The 17,156-nt window shown below is 46.8% G+C and overlaps 2 protein-coding genes across 3 annotated transcripts in view; one reads left to right on the top strand and one right to left on the bottom strand.

The window, feature by feature from the left end:
* The window catches only part of fgfr1b (fibroblast growth factor receptor 1b), an 11,414-nt gene extending 1,059 nt beyond the window's left edge, over positions 1 to 10,355 (top strand). The window contains exons 3-18 of one of the 2 annotated variants that reach the window (XM_034601533.1): positions 2,465 to 2,599; positions 3,996 to 4,097; positions 4,182 to 4,354; positions 4,438 to 4,561; positions 5,025 to 5,215; positions 6,466 to 6,610; positions 6,690 to 6,880; positions 6,962 to 7,107; positions 7,202 to 7,323; positions 7,731 to 7,841; positions 7,945 to 8,135; positions 8,244 to 8,366; positions 8,448 to 8,518; positions 9,150 to 9,287; positions 9,389 to 9,494; positions 9,678 to 10,355. In XM_034601533.1, coding sequence (XP_034457424.1) covers positions 2,497 to 2,599; positions 3,996 to 4,097; positions 4,182 to 4,354; positions 4,438 to 4,561; positions 5,025 to 5,215; positions 6,466 to 6,610; positions 6,690 to 6,880; positions 6,962 to 7,107; positions 7,202 to 7,323; positions 7,731 to 7,841; positions 7,945 to 8,135; positions 8,244 to 8,366; positions 8,448 to 8,518; positions 9,150 to 9,287; positions 9,389 to 9,494; positions 9,678 to 9,761 — 2,121 coding nt within the window. In that variant the 5' untranslated portion in view covers positions 2,465 to 2,496 and the 3' untranslated portion in view covers positions 9,762 to 10,355. The remainder of the gene's footprint in view (positions 1 to 2,464; positions 2,600 to 3,995; positions 4,098 to 4,181; positions 4,355 to 4,437; positions 4,562 to 5,024; positions 5,216 to 6,465; positions 6,611 to 6,689; positions 6,881 to 6,961; positions 7,108 to 7,201; positions 7,324 to 7,730; positions 7,842 to 7,944; positions 8,136 to 8,243; positions 8,367 to 8,447; positions 8,519 to 9,149; positions 9,288 to 9,388; positions 9,495 to 9,677) is intronic. The other variant, XM_034601532.1, reaches the window with a different exon arrangement.
* A 3,723-nt stretch (positions 10,356 to 14,078) lies between these two features.
* On the bottom strand, positions 14,079 to 16,475 carry stc1l (stanniocalcin 1, like). The gene is made up of 5 exons (XM_034601655.1): positions 16,296 to 16,475; positions 15,816 to 15,958; positions 15,577 to 15,684; positions 15,342 to 15,445; positions 14,079 to 14,802 (listed from the first exon to the last, which is right to left on the bottom strand). The coding sequence occupies exons 1-5, from the start codon at positions 16,405 to 16,407 to the stop codon at positions 14,514 to 14,516; spliced, it is 756 nt and encodes a 251-aa protein (XP_034457546.1). The 5' UTR covers positions 16,408 to 16,475; the 3' UTR covers positions 14,079 to 14,513.
* Between the last annotated feature and the right edge of the window lie 681 nt (positions 16,476 to 17,156).

Raw genomic sequence — 17,156 nt, 5'->3', positions numbered from 1 at the left:
TCAGAGTTAAATAGGATCTTTGTCTTTTATTATTCAATCATTAACATCTTGTGTCTGAGGCCCACTCTCCTGTGCAGCAGCTCAGTTCATGAGAGCGTCACAGGGATCTGATAGAAATCTGTTAAATCACGTCCTGAGTTCTGTGGAGCGTGCACGAGGAGTGAGTCACTGTTCCACTCCTCCTGCTCCGTGGCTCCTGCAGCTCTGACCTCTCCTCACCAACATCCTCACAGATCCTATTAGGAGTTTTCATTCTGCTCCTGTGAAATGCTGCACCACGCCGAGGCTGCTCCTCTTCCTCCTGCCGAGGAAGGAGCTTCACCTCCTCCTGCCTCAGCAGCCGCTCTCTTCCTGTTTGGCTGCGTGTTGTTTTTCCAGCTCGGGTGGATGGGTGGCATCAGCAGTTGGTGTGTTAGTATGACAAGTATTCTGGGCTGCCAGCCGGCTGCAGAATGTGGTGTGTAGGTGAAAGCTTCAGCACGGGAAGGGGAAGGAGGGAGGAGGACGGGACACAAGTTACTTATTAAAAGCTGAGGAACACAGAGTCTCAGTGAGGATTCCATTTCCACGTTGTTTTGGTGAGAGAGCGTTTGCACGAGCAGCAAAAGTCAAAGAGCATAAAAAACCTTTTATATTTTACAGTTTGGAAAAAGACTGAGGCTCCTAAACACAACGTTGAAATAAAGATGGACGCTGCGTCTCCACTGGTTCATAGAAAACACTTTGACGTCATTTGAGTCTGTGCAGCTGTGGTACTAAAGTCTCCGCCCACACACACGCACAACCAATCAGGAGTCAGTCTCAGCTGTCAATCATGCCGTCGCAGCCTGTTTTTATACCATCAGACTAATTAAAACATCCAAAACCAAGTCGTTTGAAACTGAGGCTGCGTCACAGGATCCGTCCAGAACGTGACACGGACTCCAGAAGGACACACTACGAGACAAAGTGTGATTGTCTGACCAGAGTGTGTCCGATTGGTCCTCGAGACAGATGTTAGACACATCTGGCTCCAATCTCCAACCTCCTGCTGTAATTGAACGACTGGATTTCACTCCACCCTGCGTGTACACTTTCTTCTGTCTCCAGTGGTTCAACACACATGAACAGAGGGACTGAGGCCAGCGAGTGGTGGCTCAGCACTTTCTCCTGCTGATCAGCTGACGTGTGCTCGTGCGCTGCTCAGTCCACAGTGCACCGAGCTGCAGCTCTGGACAAAGTTCAGCCTCTGCTGCAGGATGTAGTGTCTGAGTCCTGTTTGTGTGTGTGTGAGAATCAGAGTCGACAACATGGAGCTTTGTGTTTGCAGCAGCTCACATAAAACACACAAACATCCTAATTCACTGAAGAGGCCGCCGGCGTCCCACTGTGTGTAATGTCTCCATCGTGTCTGGATAAAGCTCCACATGCACACGCTGAGGACGCATGCAGCTGGAGGACGGACTCAGTAATGAGATGGGACGGCACATGAGATGTGTTCCTGTGACGTCCCCAGTGTCCTCTGTGACGTCCTCGGTGTCCTCTGTGACGTCCTCGGTGTCCTCTGTGACGTCCTCAATGTCCTCTGTTACATCCTCGGTGTCCTCTGTGATGTTCTCAGTGTCCTCGGTGTCCTCTGTGACATCTTCGGTGTCCTCAGTGTCCTCGATGTCCTCTTTGACGTCCTCAGAGCTGCACTCACCACTATTCATCTTCTTTATGAGGCTCTTTAGATGATGAGTCAGGTTATTTTCTAACTGAACTGAAGTGAACCAGGCTGATGAACAGTGTGTGTGTGTGTGTGTGTGTGTGTGTGTGTGTGTGTGTGTGTGTGTGTGTGTGTGTGTGTGTGTGTGTGTGTGTGTGTGTGTGTGTGTGTGTGTGTGTGTGTGTGTGTGTGTGTGTGTGTGTGTGTGTGTGTGTTGTTGAGCAGAACAAATTCACTCTCTGTGACAGATGCAGCAAATGGTGTCTGTTTGTTTTAGGGAGTGTGTGTGTGTGTGTGTGTGTGTGTGTGTGTGTGTGTGTGTGTGTGTGTGTGTGTGTGTGTGTGTGTGTGTGTGTGTGTGTGTGTGTGTCAGTGTGATTGACAGTGTTGTGTTTGACACATATGTAGTTCTCACAGGTGAAGTGTGAGTCTGTGTGGGGGGGGGGGTGACATCACAACACGTCTTCACTGAAACAGCTGCAGGAGTGAGAGAGGACACACTGGACGAGTTCCTGTGTCATTGATTCTCTGAAGACGTCTCAGTGGACAGCGATGGACCTCAGGTCATTGGGGACATTTCATGTGTTTTTCACCTGATGAGATATTTGAAGTATCACCAGACTTGAGTCACTAATCGTTTCTAAAAATATTCTTTGGCCAACGTCTGTAAAATGATGAGAAAACTGTTTTAAGGTGGATGAAGGTTCTGGAAACATGTTAAATAAATGACTGTGATGACGATCGTCTTGTCGTGGATCTTATTTTCTCGTTTGTGTCTCTGTCTCAGTGAGTTGACGTCCGAGGACCCGATGTCGTCCCCTCGCTGCTTCCTGCTGCTGTCCTGCCTCCTGCTGGTCCTGGTCCAGCTTCCTGTCACCCGGTGCCGACCGGCCACCGAGGACACGGACACAGGTAACGTCCTGAAGCGTGTGGATCTCATCAGACTCTCACAGCCTCAGGAGAATAAAGAGCTGGGAGGTTTTTAAAGTTAAGATGAAACTGCAGGTCAAGAAGAAGTGATTCAAAAACCTTGTTTCTACATCAGACCTGAAATAATCTGTTGATTAATTGTTCAGTCGATAGACAAACAGCTATTTGTCACGTTTGATTCTGACACATGAAATAATGAGACTTTTGATCAAATACAAATCGATTGGAAGCATTTTCATGTTTGTTTCATCAGATATTTGTAGTGAGTTATTTATTTGTGTGTGTGTGTGCGTCTGCAGATTCCTCTCACATGCTCGTACCCTTTCTTTGTGTTTGTTGTTCTTGGTCTTTTGTCTGAGACGACTCCTTCACGTCTGATCTCAGATCTGCTGCTTCAGACTCTGTTTATTATGTAAAAAGTTATAAAACTTTCCAATGAGCTCATTTCTTCAACAGGAAAGTGACTTTTTCCAGCTTTGTCTGTTTCTGGATCTGAAGCATCTGAAAGTGGTTACGTTGATTGTTCCTGGTGTAACCGAGGTGTGTGTGTGTGTGTGTGTGTGTGTGTGTGTGTGTGTGTGTGTGTGTGTGTGTGTGTGTGTGTGTGTGTGTGTGTGTGTGTGTGTGTGTGTGTGTGTGTGTGTGTGTGTGTGTGTGTGTGTGTGTGTGTGTGTGTGATCAGATCTGCAGAATTCTCTTTTCTACCTTCTGTGAGTGTAGTTTTTGTTCCAAACATCTGGACTCCAGCTGTGTGTTGGTCAGTCAGCATCACATTCAAACTCTCTGCCGTTCATAAACAAAACCTGTTTTAAATTTCCCACCTCGCTCAGTTTCAAACGAAACTTTATCCTCTGAAATCAAACCGCTGAGACCGAGGATCAGTCCAGCGTCGACTCGTCTTCGTCCTCGTCTTCGTCCTCGTCTTCGTCCTCGTCCGCCCAGACGCACGCTGCTTTTTATAAAGTGTTTGATGTGTTTCACAGCCGCTGCACGTTTCCCCTCAGCTGCACTCACCACAACACACAGCTACAGAAAGTCCCAGAGGTTGTTTTCTGTCTGTTCCCCTTCAGTTTGACTTGAACTCCTCAACAAGCTGAATTAAAGGAGCGGGGGGGGGCCTACAGGGCGTCAGCAGGTTTCACAGAGGAACACGTCTGTAGAGCTTTAGGACAGAGGATTATTACAGCAGGACCACACACTGTAAATAAAGATGGACTGTGTGTGTGTGTTCTGAGACACCTTAGAATCTGCCCCCTTCTCACACACAGACACACACACACACACACACACACACACACACACACACACACACACACACACACACACACACACACACACACACACACAGCTTCTAAACATCTACTTCTTTTGTTTGTAGTCGACGCAGTGAAGTCGTCTGAGGATGAAGAAGACGATGAGTCATCCTCAGAGGAAAACAAACTCTCCAATGAACTCTCAACAAGCAATGAAAAGCTCCAGAGTGAGTCTCGCACTGTTTCTTCCTCTTCCTCTGTTTGTCTGTTGCTGAAGTGAAGGGTTGTAATCGTGCTCGTCTCCTCCTTAGCGTTGGCGCCTAAGTGGGTGGTGCCGGAGAAGATGGAGAAGCAGCTCCACGCCGTTCCCGCCAGTCGGACTGTGAAGTTTAAGTGCCAGGCGTCGGGAAACCCTAAACCCACTCTGCGCTGGTACAAGAACGGAAAAGAGTTCAGGAAGGACCAAAGAATCGGAGGCTTCAAGGTTTGTGTTCGACCGATCACACGACGAGAACAAACCCAGACTCGTAAACAGTTGTTAGAATCGATCCGTTTTGAATCTTTCAGATCAGAGATAACATTTGGACTCTGATTATGGAGTCGGTGGTTCCATCAGACAAAGGGAACTACACATGTGTGGTGAAGAACGAGTACGGGAGCCTGGAACACACCTACCTGCTGGACGTAGTCGGTAAGAGGAGTTTGAATCCCGATGATGACGTGTTAACTGTCTAACATGAGTTCGTATCCTGAGACGTTTTCAGACATGAACTGAGTAAAATATCGTCCAGACATTTCCTGTAGTGAGTGTTTGTGAAGCAGCAGCAGGTTGTCGGGTCCGACTCCTTCAAACAGGAACATGTGGGGACATCCAGGCGAGGGGCGGAGCCTGTAGAGCAGCAGGGGCGGAGCCTGTAGAGCAGCAGGGGCGGAGCCTGTAGAGCAGCAGGAGGCGGGACATGACGTATAAACTCTTTCCAACGCGTCCACCCGCTCACTGGGAAGGTTCCAGAAAGGTTCCAGTGTCCTCACATGCAGAACCTCCGGAACATTTCAGGAAGATGTCCAGTCTTCAGAGCAGGTCTGAAAACGTCTCCTGAGAGAAACAGGACGTCCTCTGATCCTCTGACATGTTTGAAACTGGTCTTTTCCAGAGCGCTCCCCCCACAGACCGATCCTGCAGGCCGGGCTGCCCGCCAACCAGACGGTGGTCGTTGGGACCAACGTGCAGTTTGTGTGTCGGGTGTTCAGCGACCCGCAGCCTCACATCCAGTGGCTCAAGCACATCGTGGTCAATGGCAGCAGGGAGGGGCCGGACGGACACCCCTACGTCCTGGTTCTCAAGGTGAGACCAGAGGGAACCGGTTCACCTGAGGTCAGACCTGTATCTGTGCACAGGGATTCTCCTTTCCTAACTCCTTACGGCTTCTCCTTCACATCTTTCCTTGACCTTGTGACGTTTTCCATCTGGGTCGAGGAAGAGTGGTGAGGAAAGGAGATGATTTAGTGGTGAGGAAAGGAGATGATTTAGTGGTGAGGAAAGGAGATGATTTAGTGGTGAGGAAAGGAGATGATTTAGTGCTGAGGAAAGGAGATGATTTAGTGCTGAGGAAAGGAGATGATTAAGTGGTGAGGAAAGGAGATGATTTAGTGCTGAGGAAAGGAGATGATTTAGTGCTGAGGAAAGGAGATGATTTAGTGGTGAGGAAAGGAGATGATTTAGTGCTGAGGAAAGGAGATGATTTAGTGCTGAGGAAAGGAGATGATTAAGTGGTGAGGAAAGGAGATGATTTAGTGGTGAGGAAAGGAGATGATTTAGTGGTGAGGAAAGGAGATGATTTAGTGCTGAGGAAAGGAGATGATTTAGTGCTGAGGAAAGGAGATGATTTAGTGCTGAGGAAAGGAGATGGTTTAGTGGTGAGGAAAGGAGATGATTTAGTGATGAGGAAAGGAGATGATTTAGTGCTGAGGAAAGGAGATGATTTAGTGCTGAGGAAAGGAGATGATTTAGTGATGAGGAAAGGAGATGATTTAGTGCTGAGGAAAGGAGATGATTTAGTGCTGAGGAAAGGAGATGATTTAGTGATGAGGAAAGGAGATGATTTAGTGGTGAGGAAAGGAGATGATTTAGTGCTGAGGAAAGGAGATGATTTAGTGATGAGGAAAGGAGATGATTTAGTGATGAGGAAAGGAGATGATTTAGTGGTGAGGAAAGGAGATGATTTAGTGGTGAGGAAAGGAGATGATTTGGACTTTCCGAACACCCTAAGTCTTGTCCCTGTTTTGATTGAGAGCCCCCTAGTGGCAGAAACATTGTACAAACATTTTACATTGTCCCTTAAGCAAATGGTGATTTACTGAAGAATTGAAACAGAACCTTGTTTTTCAATGATGAATCATGAGAGTAGATTAAACTGATTTGCAGGAGCTGTAGATTTCTGCTGATGACTGAACTGTTCCTGAGGTTTTAATGCAGAACACACAGCTTCTGTCTTCATCACCAGCAGCAGTGGTGATCTTGTACTCGTGTGGTGAGCTCATCATCAGTCAGGTGACCTGTCGGCCTCTCGTATCTAACGCTGCTCTCGTCCTCAGACGGCAGGTTTGAACACGACGGATAAAGAGATGGAGGTTCTGAACCTGAGCAACGTGTCTCTGGAAGACGCTGGCGAGTACACGTGTTTGGCAGGAAACTCCATCGGAGTCTCTCATCACTCTGCGTGGCTCAACGTCGTGAAGGGTTTGTAACGATGTTCAGAAACTTTAAATCCTAACTTCAGAAATGATTCTCTGTTAACACGTGTCTCCTCCCACCTCAGACCTGCCCCCCGCCCCTCTGCCCTCCCAGACCTACCTGGAGATCTTCATCTACTGCCTCGGGTTTTTCATCATCATCATCCTCACCGTCACCGCCGTCGTCTGCAGACTCTGCTGCTCCCCGAAGAAAAGCGACTTCAGCGGCCAGCTGGCTGTCCAGAAATTAGCCAAGAGCATTCCCCTGAGGAGACAGGTAAGACGTCTGCGTCCGTCTCTGTTTCCTGTCCCTGGACCAGAGAGGGCGTCCCTCACCTCGTCTCTCCTGCGTCTGCAGGTGTCGGTCGAGTCCTCGTCCTCCCTGCATTCAGGGATGTGTCTGATGCGTCAGTCTCGTCTCTCCAGTGCGGCCACCACCATCCTGGCCGGAGTGTCCGAGTACGAGCTTCCCTACGACCCCGTCTGGGAGCTGCCTCGAGATCGGTACGACGCCGCCTCACACATGTCAGTGATCTATGTGTCTGCAGGTCTGTTGTGTGTTTATATGTGTGTGTGTGTGTGTGTGTGTGTTTCTCAGGCTGATGCTGGGCAAGCCTCTGGGGGAAGGTTGTTTCGGTCAGGTGGTTCTGGCCGAGGCCGTCGGTCTCGACAAGAACAAACCGACACGAGTCTCTAAAGTCGCAGTGAAGATGCTGAAAGGTGAGAAACACTTTCACTTTGGTACAAGAAGAGTTTTCATTTTCAATTCAAAATGTTAAAGATCAAACAACATTGAGCAGAAGTTTGAGAATAAAAATGTTACAGATGAGAAAAGAGCCAGAATAAGACCAAAGAGGAGGCGGCTGCATTTGTCCAATTGAATTATCTGCTGAAGGATCATTCATCAGAACTCTGGCAGCTGTCAGTCACTCCTCACTGGATGTTTGGATCAGAGGAGACGACTTTGATCTCCAAATTAGAAAACTGAATCAAATCTGCCTCCACCTACTTTTTGTTCTGGCTCTGAAACTCTTCTGTACTTTAGTTTCTGGATTTCTGTTGAAAGTTTGTACCTAAAATCTTAAGAGAAGAAAGCTCTGACGCTGTTTCCTCTCGTTGACGTGCAGCGGACGCCACAGAGAAGGACCTGTCCGACCTGATCTCCGAGATGGAGATGATGAAGATGATCGGAAAACACAAGAACATCATCAACCTGCTGGGAGCCTGCACTCAGGACGGTGAGCGTTGTAATGTGTGGCGATGATGATGATGATGATGATGATGATGATGATGATGATGATGATGTGCTGACGACGAAGCTCACGCCTCCACCTGCTGCAGGTGCTCTGTACGTGGTGGTGGAGTACGCCTCGCAGGGGAACCTCAGGGAGTTCCTCCGCACTCGTCGCCCCGTTGGCCTGGAGTACTGGAGCGACACGAGACAGACGTCACTGGACAGTTTAGAGATGAAGGAGCTGGTGTCTGCTGCGTACCAGGTGGCCAGAGGGATGGCGTACCTGGCCTCAAAGAAGGTCAGTGTCCATCGCCACATGGACATTCAGTACAGTCTCATGTTTAATTCACAGTTTTATGGGATGGGAACATGAAGCTGTTTGAAACGTCTCCTCTCTGGTGTTCAGTGTATCCACAGAGACCTGGCAGCCAGAAACGTCCTGGTCACAGACGACAACGTGATGAAGATCGCAGACTTCGGTTTGGCTCGAGACGTCCACCACATCGACTACTACAAGAAGACGACCAACGTAAGAGACGCTCGGAGACTTGAACTGAACGTCAGTGACATGTTGAGACGATGAGGTGTGACTCAGGTGATGTTGTTTCAGGGTCGTCTGCCGGTGAAGTGGATGGCGCCAGAGGCTTTGTTTGACCGAGTCTACACTCACCAGAGTGACGTGTGAGTGGGTTGATCCTTTGTCCGAAAATAACCAAACATCTTCCTTCGTAGTTTCCTGAAGTCAGAGAAGACGTTTTCAGAGTCGTTGTTTTGTCGATGACAGAATCAAATCCTCACATCACTGGAATCTGAAACTATGAATCAACTAGAAACAGTGCAGACCTCATTTAGTTCTGCATTTTTAGTTTAATGCAAAGTAAACACACAAGATGTTTTCAGACATGAACTGAGGTCTGATATGCTCCTCACGTGTTCCTCACGTGTTCCTCACGTGTCCCTCACGTGTCCCTCACGTGTCCCTCACGTGTCCCTCACGTGTTCCTCACGTGTTCCTCACGTGTTCCTCACATGTTCCTCACATGTTCCTCACGTGTTCCTCACATGTTCCTGTTGTTGTGAACGAGTCGGACCGACAATCTGCTGCTGCTTCACAAACACCAACTACACAACATGTCAGGACAACATTTGACAGAGTTGGTGTCTGAAAACATCTTAAATTCCATCACAATAGCATTAAACAGTAAACGGGTAGAAACTTTGACCACAGAGCTACTTTACAACTTCTAATTATAACTTAGCTTATATCATTATTCATGTAATGGACGCCCAGTGACTGTAGCTTTTGTCTCAGGTGGTCGTTTGGAGTCTTGTTGTGGGAAATCTTCACCCTCGGTGGATCCCCGTACCCCGGCGTCCCGGTGGAGGAGCTGTTCAAGCTGCTGAAGGAGGGTCACCGCATGGAGAAACCCCCCGCCTGCACTCAGGAGCTGTGAGTTCACAATGACCCCGTTCACACCTGCCGTCAACACGTGTCCTGAGTGATCCCATCAAACATTTACTGCTGTAAGTTCACACCTGGCATGTGTTCAGGTACCTGACGATGAGGGACTGCTGGAACGCCGTCCCGTCCCGCAGACCCACGTTCCTGCAGCTGGTGGAAGATTTGGACCGAACACTTTCTCTCAGTTCCAACCAGGTAAGAGCTCCGAGGCTGAAGCTTCATGTGTGTGTTGTTTCACGTGTTCTGTTAGTTCTGGTTTCACTTTGTAATTCAGGGTCTAAAGAATTTTGTCTGACATACGTTCGTCCCTAGATCCTAGAAATCCATGATGTTCCCTGAGAAACCCAATCCCCTTTGTTTCTGTCTCCGTCTCTTCAGGAGTACCTGGATCTGTCCGTCCCTCTGGTCCAGTACTCTACAATCAGCATCGCTGCTTCCACTCAATCCGGTAACTCCACATAGGCGTCGTGGGACCGTTTCCCTTCCTGCATCACCTTCATCCCGTTTCCTCTGCTGTGGCGGGGCGGCGGCGGCAGACGTCCCAGACGAAGCTGGGCAGGAGGAGCTCAGACGAGCCGCTCTGCCGTGGTCTCTCTCAGCAGCTGATGTGAAGAACAGCTGGACGGAGCTGGGCCGTGGGCCTCCCCCTCCACAAGGCCTCAGGAAGCAGCTCGCGTCTCCTCCAGCGTGAAGACACTCTGACGGAGGAGCCGTGAGACTCCCGTCACAGTGGTCCTGGTCATAATGTTCTCAGTGTGAATATTGTAAATAATAGTTTGTGTTCCAGTGGATTTATTAGAGACATGTGACATGAGACGATAAAACGGAGAAGAAATAAATCACCAAAAACCAAATAAGTGAATAAAATACACAGAACTCATAAATAAATCTATAAATATTGAAGAAAACCCAACATGTTCATGCTACAGCCTCTAATCCCTCTAAAATTAAATTATTATTCTATTTATAGATTTATTTCATACGATTGAATATTGGGTCCATTTATGGAAAAAAACAGATTTAGAAATAAATCATTATGAGAAAGTCGTTATTTTACGGGAATAAAGTCATAATTGAGACGAAAATCTGAATATTACAGGAAGTTGTAATTTAATGAGGAAAAAAGTTATTTAATAATATTTCTCTGATTAAATTACAACTTTTTTTCTCGGACTCGTACGACTTCAATCTCAGAACACTTTCTTCACTATGGCCTAAATACTCTGTTGTTATATCTCGTGCATTTTATTCATGATTCTGTCTCAGTTTATTTTGTGTATTTCTTGCATCAGATTAGTTTTTTCAGTCTGAAGCCAAAGATGATGAAGATGATGATGAAGATGTCGTCAGTGTTACAGTTGAACTTTGCACTTAACCTCCAGCTGATTCCAGCCTGCAGTTACACAAACATGTATAATAACTGATTAACAGTATTAAAATCTTTTCAAATAAGTTTTTTACTTGAGTTGGGATGTTGTCATGTGACTCGAGATCTTTAAACTGTCGTCCTCCAGAGAAGATCAGCTGATCAGTCGCTCCAGTGTAAAGTGATGAGTGATGACAGATGGAGGAGGAGGAGGAGGAGGAGATGGAGGAGGAGGAGGAGGAGGAGGAGATGGAGGAGGAGGAGGAGGAGGAGGAGGAGGAGGAGGAGGAGGAGGAGAAAACAAACAGCAGCGACTCTCGTTTGTTTCCAGAATAAAAAACAACCTCAAAGTTTTTCTACCTGATTTATTTTCCAGCTGATTTGATCAGAAACCACCTGTTTTGTGGATTTTGGGGAATTTGTTGCCAGGTTCAGAATTCTGATCATAGACTATAAATAAACATTATCTCTATCGCCCCCTGGTGTCTGGCTGCAGTATAGCTCATAAAGCTCCTCCTCCATGTTAGCAGATGGGACATGGACCAAACTAAAAATCAAAGTAGACGTTAAATAAATGTTTGTAAAGATGTTTCTGTCGTTTCAGCTCGTTCTCATCTCTCTGATGTTTGTTCATGTTTCTGATCAGTTTGGTTTGAATCAGTTATTTGATGATATAAGAACAGGCTGAGACATGATGATTGACAGCTGAGACTGACTCAGGATTGGTTAAGTGTGTGAATGGGCGGGACCTCGACTCCACTGCTCCACCTTCACTTCAGACTGACTGTTAATGACGTCACTGATATTTAATCTTCGTTTATGTACAACAGGAGGAAGAGGAGACGCGTCGTCCATCTTTATTTACAGTCACTGATCGAAGTACAGTGTGTCGGGACCTGATCTGTTTTAAAGCTTCTGATGTTTGCCAACTGGAAAAGAAACAGGAGGAGATTTCCCCCTGTGTGTGTGTGTGTGTGTGTGTGTGTGTGTGTGTGTGTGTGTGTGTGTGTCTGTGTGTGTGTGTGTGTGTGTGTGTGTGTGTGTCTGTGTGTGTGTGTGTGGGACCTTGGAGATGAGGATAAAGAGTCTCTGTGTCTCCAACAAGAACTTCTCCTCTCTTAGAATTCATGTGTATGTTGGACATGAAGAGATGAATTGTGGGAAGAGAGTCTTGGCCTCTGCGTCATCTATCACACACACACACACACACACACACACACACACACACACACACACACACACACACACACACACACACACACACACACACACACACACACACCTCCCCTCCTGGTTTACTCTGCAGCAGCGTTTCCTCCCCCAGAGGAAATGTTCTTGTAGAACAGGTGAAGTAGATCATGTATCTCAGTCTGTGACGTTGTTTTCTCTCTGTAGCCTCTGGCTGTGTGTGTGTGTGTGTGTGTGTGTGTGTGTGTGTGTGTGTTTGTGCAGCAGTTTGAACATCATCTGGCTCCTCTCTCTCTCTCTCTCTCCTCTCTCTCCTCGCTCTCCTTCCTGTGTTGGACAGGAACATTTCCTCCTCAGAGATCTGCTGCCTCCTCCAACATGTTGCTCACTTCCAGAGAAGACGTCCTGCTCCTGCACGTCCTCACTGAACGTCTCTGAACAAACACGACTAAACCAACGTGTGAAAATCTCCACCTTTAAGCAGCAGTCAACAATTCACTCTCTAATTATCCTCACGTCTGGGCAGCAGATATGAAGCTGGGTAGCTTAGCTTAGCACAAAGACTGGAAACAAGGGGAAACTGTTAGCTCTGATTCATGAAGATGACAGTGCCCTCCTCAGTCTCTGATTCTCTGAACATTATAACAGAATCATGTTTTCTTCTTGGTGTTTATCATAAAAACGTCGTAACAAACAGAAAGTTTCCAGAGAAACAAACCTGAGGTCGTCACTTCACACCTGCTGCAAATAAACTGATTCACACATGTTTGTTCAACTGAAACCTGCTCAAATCTGACGATTCAAACTAATCTACAGGAAATATTGGATTGTTTTTGACTGTGTGTGAACCATAACTTTAACGTTTTTAAATCTTTGGCTCAGTGAGATGTTTTTACATCTCTGGAGATTAGAATCAGTCTCAGACCTGCTGCAGTAAACTCTGCAGGATGTGAGGAGGGGGGGGGCAGCTCGTCTTTCTCACCCGGACTGATGGAGGTTAATGGGCCATAACCTGGAGGTGAGGCTCCATTATGGCTCTGCCATTAGCTCCAGGACAGATGGCTGATGGGTGAGTGTCTTTACGCCTCAAACCAACGAGCCTGAACAAACACCAGGAAGTGCTGAAGGTATTTATGAGAGGTGAGTTTCAGAGGCGTCACCGGGATTCAAAGTCTGCTTCTGTTGGTTCAGGTCATTCTTAGATTCTGTTTCTTATTCAAGAGGCACCGCTGCTGTTTGGTCACATTTATGATTATTAATAGACTTTCTGTTCTGTCAGCTGCAGGAAACTCAACAGAAACTTGAACAAGTCCCAGAATCTTTGTGGTCAAATTTCCTCTTGAATTCAAACTTACAGAAAATATGACTCAAGTTTAGTTTCTTCTGAGTTGTGATGTGAGAAGCTCAGACGATGGAAACATGTGGAAACATGACGAGAACGTTTCATGTGTGAATGTGAAGCAGCTTCAGTCTGAATGTTTCATGCACGTCAGACTTTTCTCTGCGTCTGTTTCAATCACAACTTTTACACCTGAACAAATATTTCTACTGTACCTTTAGATTTTTTTTAATTTTAATTTTCTACTTAGTTTTCTGTGCAGAGATGAAAAGATGTGCATCAGAGCAGAAACACACAGAGACACATCCCTGTGCACGCAGGCCACCTAGTGGCCGCTCCGGGGAAGCACAGATGAAGTCTGAAATGATGGTTTCTCACGTTTCTCCTCAGAAATTCAAATCCAGAAAGTTTCCAACGTCAATGAAAAGTTCAACAACAGAGAAAGTTCATCAGTGAGTGAACGGAACGTTAAAGGTTTAATCTGTAACTTTAACTTTACATTATCTATAGTTTATATTTTTAAACCTGCAGAAATCTGTAGTTTTAATTGCGTTTCATTTGGTCGCCTGTTGGTGGCGTCATATCCTCCTTGTGCACGTGTCAGTGTTTGTCTGTTGTATCCAGTTTGAAGTCACATTTTAATAAACACTTTTTAGATCTTGTTGGTTTTTAACTCTATGTTTGAAGCAGATGAAGGATTTAAGTCGTCGGACGTCTGGATCTGAAGTTTTCAGAGAAACAAGCTGAGCAGACGTTAGCAGCTCGACTCTCAGACTCTCATCTTATCTTTAGAGGAATGAAATCTTTAAAATGTTAAATAACATCCATCACACGAGCCAAAGTTAATCATATCACATCTTTTATTTCCTTCACAAACTCACGTCTGCCTCCACCACCTCAGGTTTTACATCCCGACCACAGTGAGCTCGAAACCCGTCGTACATCTTCAGCTCATAAACTGATCTCAGACCAGGAGACGTCCCAGAGCTCCACGACCAGCGTGAAGCATCTTCTGACTCCGCAGCCTCGCTTCCCTCACACCGCATGAAATGTAACAGCTTCATAAATTAACTCATTTAAGAAAATAAATATGGGTCGTTATCTCCGTAACAGGCCTCTTGTTTTCATTGTAAATGTCTTTAACGCTCGGGACGTCAGGTAGTGTGTGGACGGACGGAGCAGGTCGACCCAAACATTAACAATAACATATGTGTCAGTGATTATTACCTCGAATCTAGCGCTCAGATATCAGAGTAAGATATGGATTGATAGTCTGAGGTGAAAGCTGCATGTTTGTATCAGGATTGTGAGCGTACACTTTCTAATTCTCTGTCACGTCGCCTTCAGCGGCGTCCACAGACCTCCTGGCGAACAGGTGAGTGGGGTCTCGGCCCCTGAAGCCGGGCTGGACGTTGAACACGGGCATGTTCCTCCAGCTGGACGGGTTGTTGTAGGTGGCGGCGCCGGAGCCGGCGGCGCAGGGCTTGTTCTGGACGAGCTGGAGGAACGTCTCCATGTCGGGGCCCAACCTGGCGATGAGGCCAGACCTCACGGTCGCCACCGTCTCCTCGTCGCACGCCTGCAGCGTCTGCAGCAGCGTGCTGTAATATCTGCACCGGGAAACAGAGGTTTCAGCCAAATGACAATAAAATGAAGTGAGACACAAGATGTTTGTTTCCTCTTGTGTGATCAAGTTAAAAGGTTTAAAGTCTGCGGTGAAGGAAGCTCGTCTCCTGCACAGAAAACACTGAAGCCATCATGATGACATCATCATTGTCACGTGCACGTCTAGCAGCTAGTCCAACGTGCACATAAAAACCAGCGAAGGCAAAACGAAGCAACACATTGACTTAGACATAGTCGTTGGTGCGTTTACACTGTTGTGATTGAACGTGACCCGGGTGAAGTGAGAGCAGGTATTTCCTACTCACTCTGGAAGCTGTTGACCAATCAGAGCAGACTGGGCTTTATCAGGAGGGGGGGGGGTCTTAAAGAGACAGGTGCTCAAACCAAGTGTTTGAGACAGAGGCTGAAGAGAGGAGCTGCAGCGATGGACAGTCTGTGTTTTGTTTCTTAATACTGTGTGTGTGTGTGTGTGTGTGTGTGTGTGTGTGTGTGTGTGTGTGTGTGTGTGTGTGTGTGATCTCACCTGTTGGGGAAGTGAGCCGGTACCTGCACCACCTCTCCGATGGCGTCAGGGTTACTACGAGCCACAGTGCAGATGTCCAGACTGGTGTAACACTCTTCTTGCACCTTTTTAAAGAAATGAATTTAATCACACAGTGAGCAGAGGACACAGCAGAGGACACAGCAGAGGACACAGCAGAGGACACAGCAGAGGACACACAGAAGACGTAACTCTGCTTCTCTGACAGTTCACTGACCTCAGCGATCATCCTCTGGAAGATGTTACAGCGGCGGATGGTTTGGAAAACCTTTGATGAGATTCCCTGGGAGATGCACTGAAGAGTCTTCTTCACAAAGGTTTTACCCTGAAGGATGAAGGACATACAGTCTCAGGTCAGACAGACAGGTGGACTGACAGGTGGACAGACAGGTGGACAGACAGGTGGACAGACAGGTGGACTGACAGGTGGACTGACAGGTGGACAGACAGACTGACCTCTGTGTTGAAGGTTGCAGCCGTGTGGAGGAAGAGTTCACAGATTTCGTGCATCCCATCGGTGTCGCAGGTTGAATTCTCCAGACAAGAGAAGAAGCCGCAGCCCACAGACACAGCACCGGTCAAACATCTGGCCACATCAGCTGCAGACACACACACACACACACACACACACACACACACACACACACACACACACACACACACACACACACACACACACACACACTGATGTCAGGGGTTTGTGGTAAAATCTCATGGAAAAACTCAGCTTAAACCATGTTTACTTCAGACACCTGCTAATTCTGTATTTAAATACAAATAACAACCACAAAAGTCATAAAGTCATAAAGTAAAGTAAAGTAGAGTAAAGTAAAGTAGAGTAAAGTAGAGTAAAGTAGAGTAAAGTACTGTGAGTTCAGTATTAATAGAACACAGTATATGATCCAGTCGGGGGGGAGCAGCAGCTCCGGGACTCACTGGGGCTGTTGGCGGAGAACCGTGCCCGGCGGGGGGCCGCCTCCTCCGGGAGCAGCTCGAAACACGCGGCGGAGCCGAGCACGAGCACGAGCAGAGCGGAGCCGCGCAGCATGACGTCTGAGGATGAGGAGGATGAGGAGGATGAGGAGGAAGAAGAGGATCTGAGTCGATGAAGATGAAGATGATGATGAGTACACGGACCACAGCCCGCTTATATACACACAGTCCAGTGAAACTGACCAATCACAGCGCGTCCTCTCCCCTCAGCTCATGTTTTATTCATCAGGTGAAATTAACCTGGAATATTTCCACGTTCAACTAAACCGGTAACATTCACACGCACGTGGCTTTAAAGCAGAAGAATCACAAAGTTCACATATAATAAATTATTATTTTCATTTCTTATCATTTTTTTCACCATCATTATTATTAGTGTTTTTGAACGAAGTACCAGAAATAAAGTGTGTGTTCGTGTGTACGTGTGTGTTTGTGTGTATGTGTGTGTGTGTGTTTGTGTGTACGTGTATGTGTGTGCGTGTGTCTGTTCTAAAAATAGCTTCAGTAGGAAACGGAAGCTTCACTTTGGGATTCAAGTCACGTCTGAAGTTTTCTCTCTTGTTCAGTCGAGTAGAACAAGTTGATCAGTGATTGAACAGGATGAATACAATGTTTCTGTGAGTAACTGCAGTAAAAGTACATCTACACTGATGTAATATTACTGTCCAGTACTGCAATCAAGAATACATGTAGATAAAGTATCAGAAGAAAAAGTCAAAAGGTTCCATCAACGTCATGCAGTTACTTCATGTAGTCAATGTACCACGTTAAAAGTATTTAATGAAGTATCAATAAAAAAGCACT

This window comes from Hippoglossus hippoglossus, chromosome 12 (genome assembly GCF_009819705.1).
Source record: "Hippoglossus hippoglossus isolate fHipHip1 chromosome 12, fHipHip1.pri, whole genome shotgun sequence".
Classification (NCBI taxonomy): domain Eukaryota; kingdom Metazoa; phylum Chordata; class Actinopteri; order Pleuronectiformes; family Pleuronectidae; genus Hippoglossus; species Hippoglossus hippoglossus.
This window is presented reverse-complemented; position numbering and strand designations above follow the sequence as displayed.

What these genes read in the sequence shown, in the direction of transcription:
- stc1l (XM_034601655.1), bottom strand. Translation starts at nt 16,407, where the DNA reads ATGCTGCGCGGCTCCGCTCTGCTCGTGCTCGTGCTCGGCTCCGCCGCG. An exon ending in TCCAGAGGATGATCGCTGAG is followed by an intron (nt 15,446 to 15,576) that starts GTCAGTGAACTG and finishes TTCTTTAAAAAG; the next exon opens with GTGCAAGAAGAGTGTTACAC. An exon ending in CCGGCTCACTTCCCCAACAG is followed by an intron (nt 14,803 to 15,341) that starts GTGAGATCACAC and finishes TTCCCGGTGCAG; the next exon opens with ATATTACAGCACGCTGCTGC.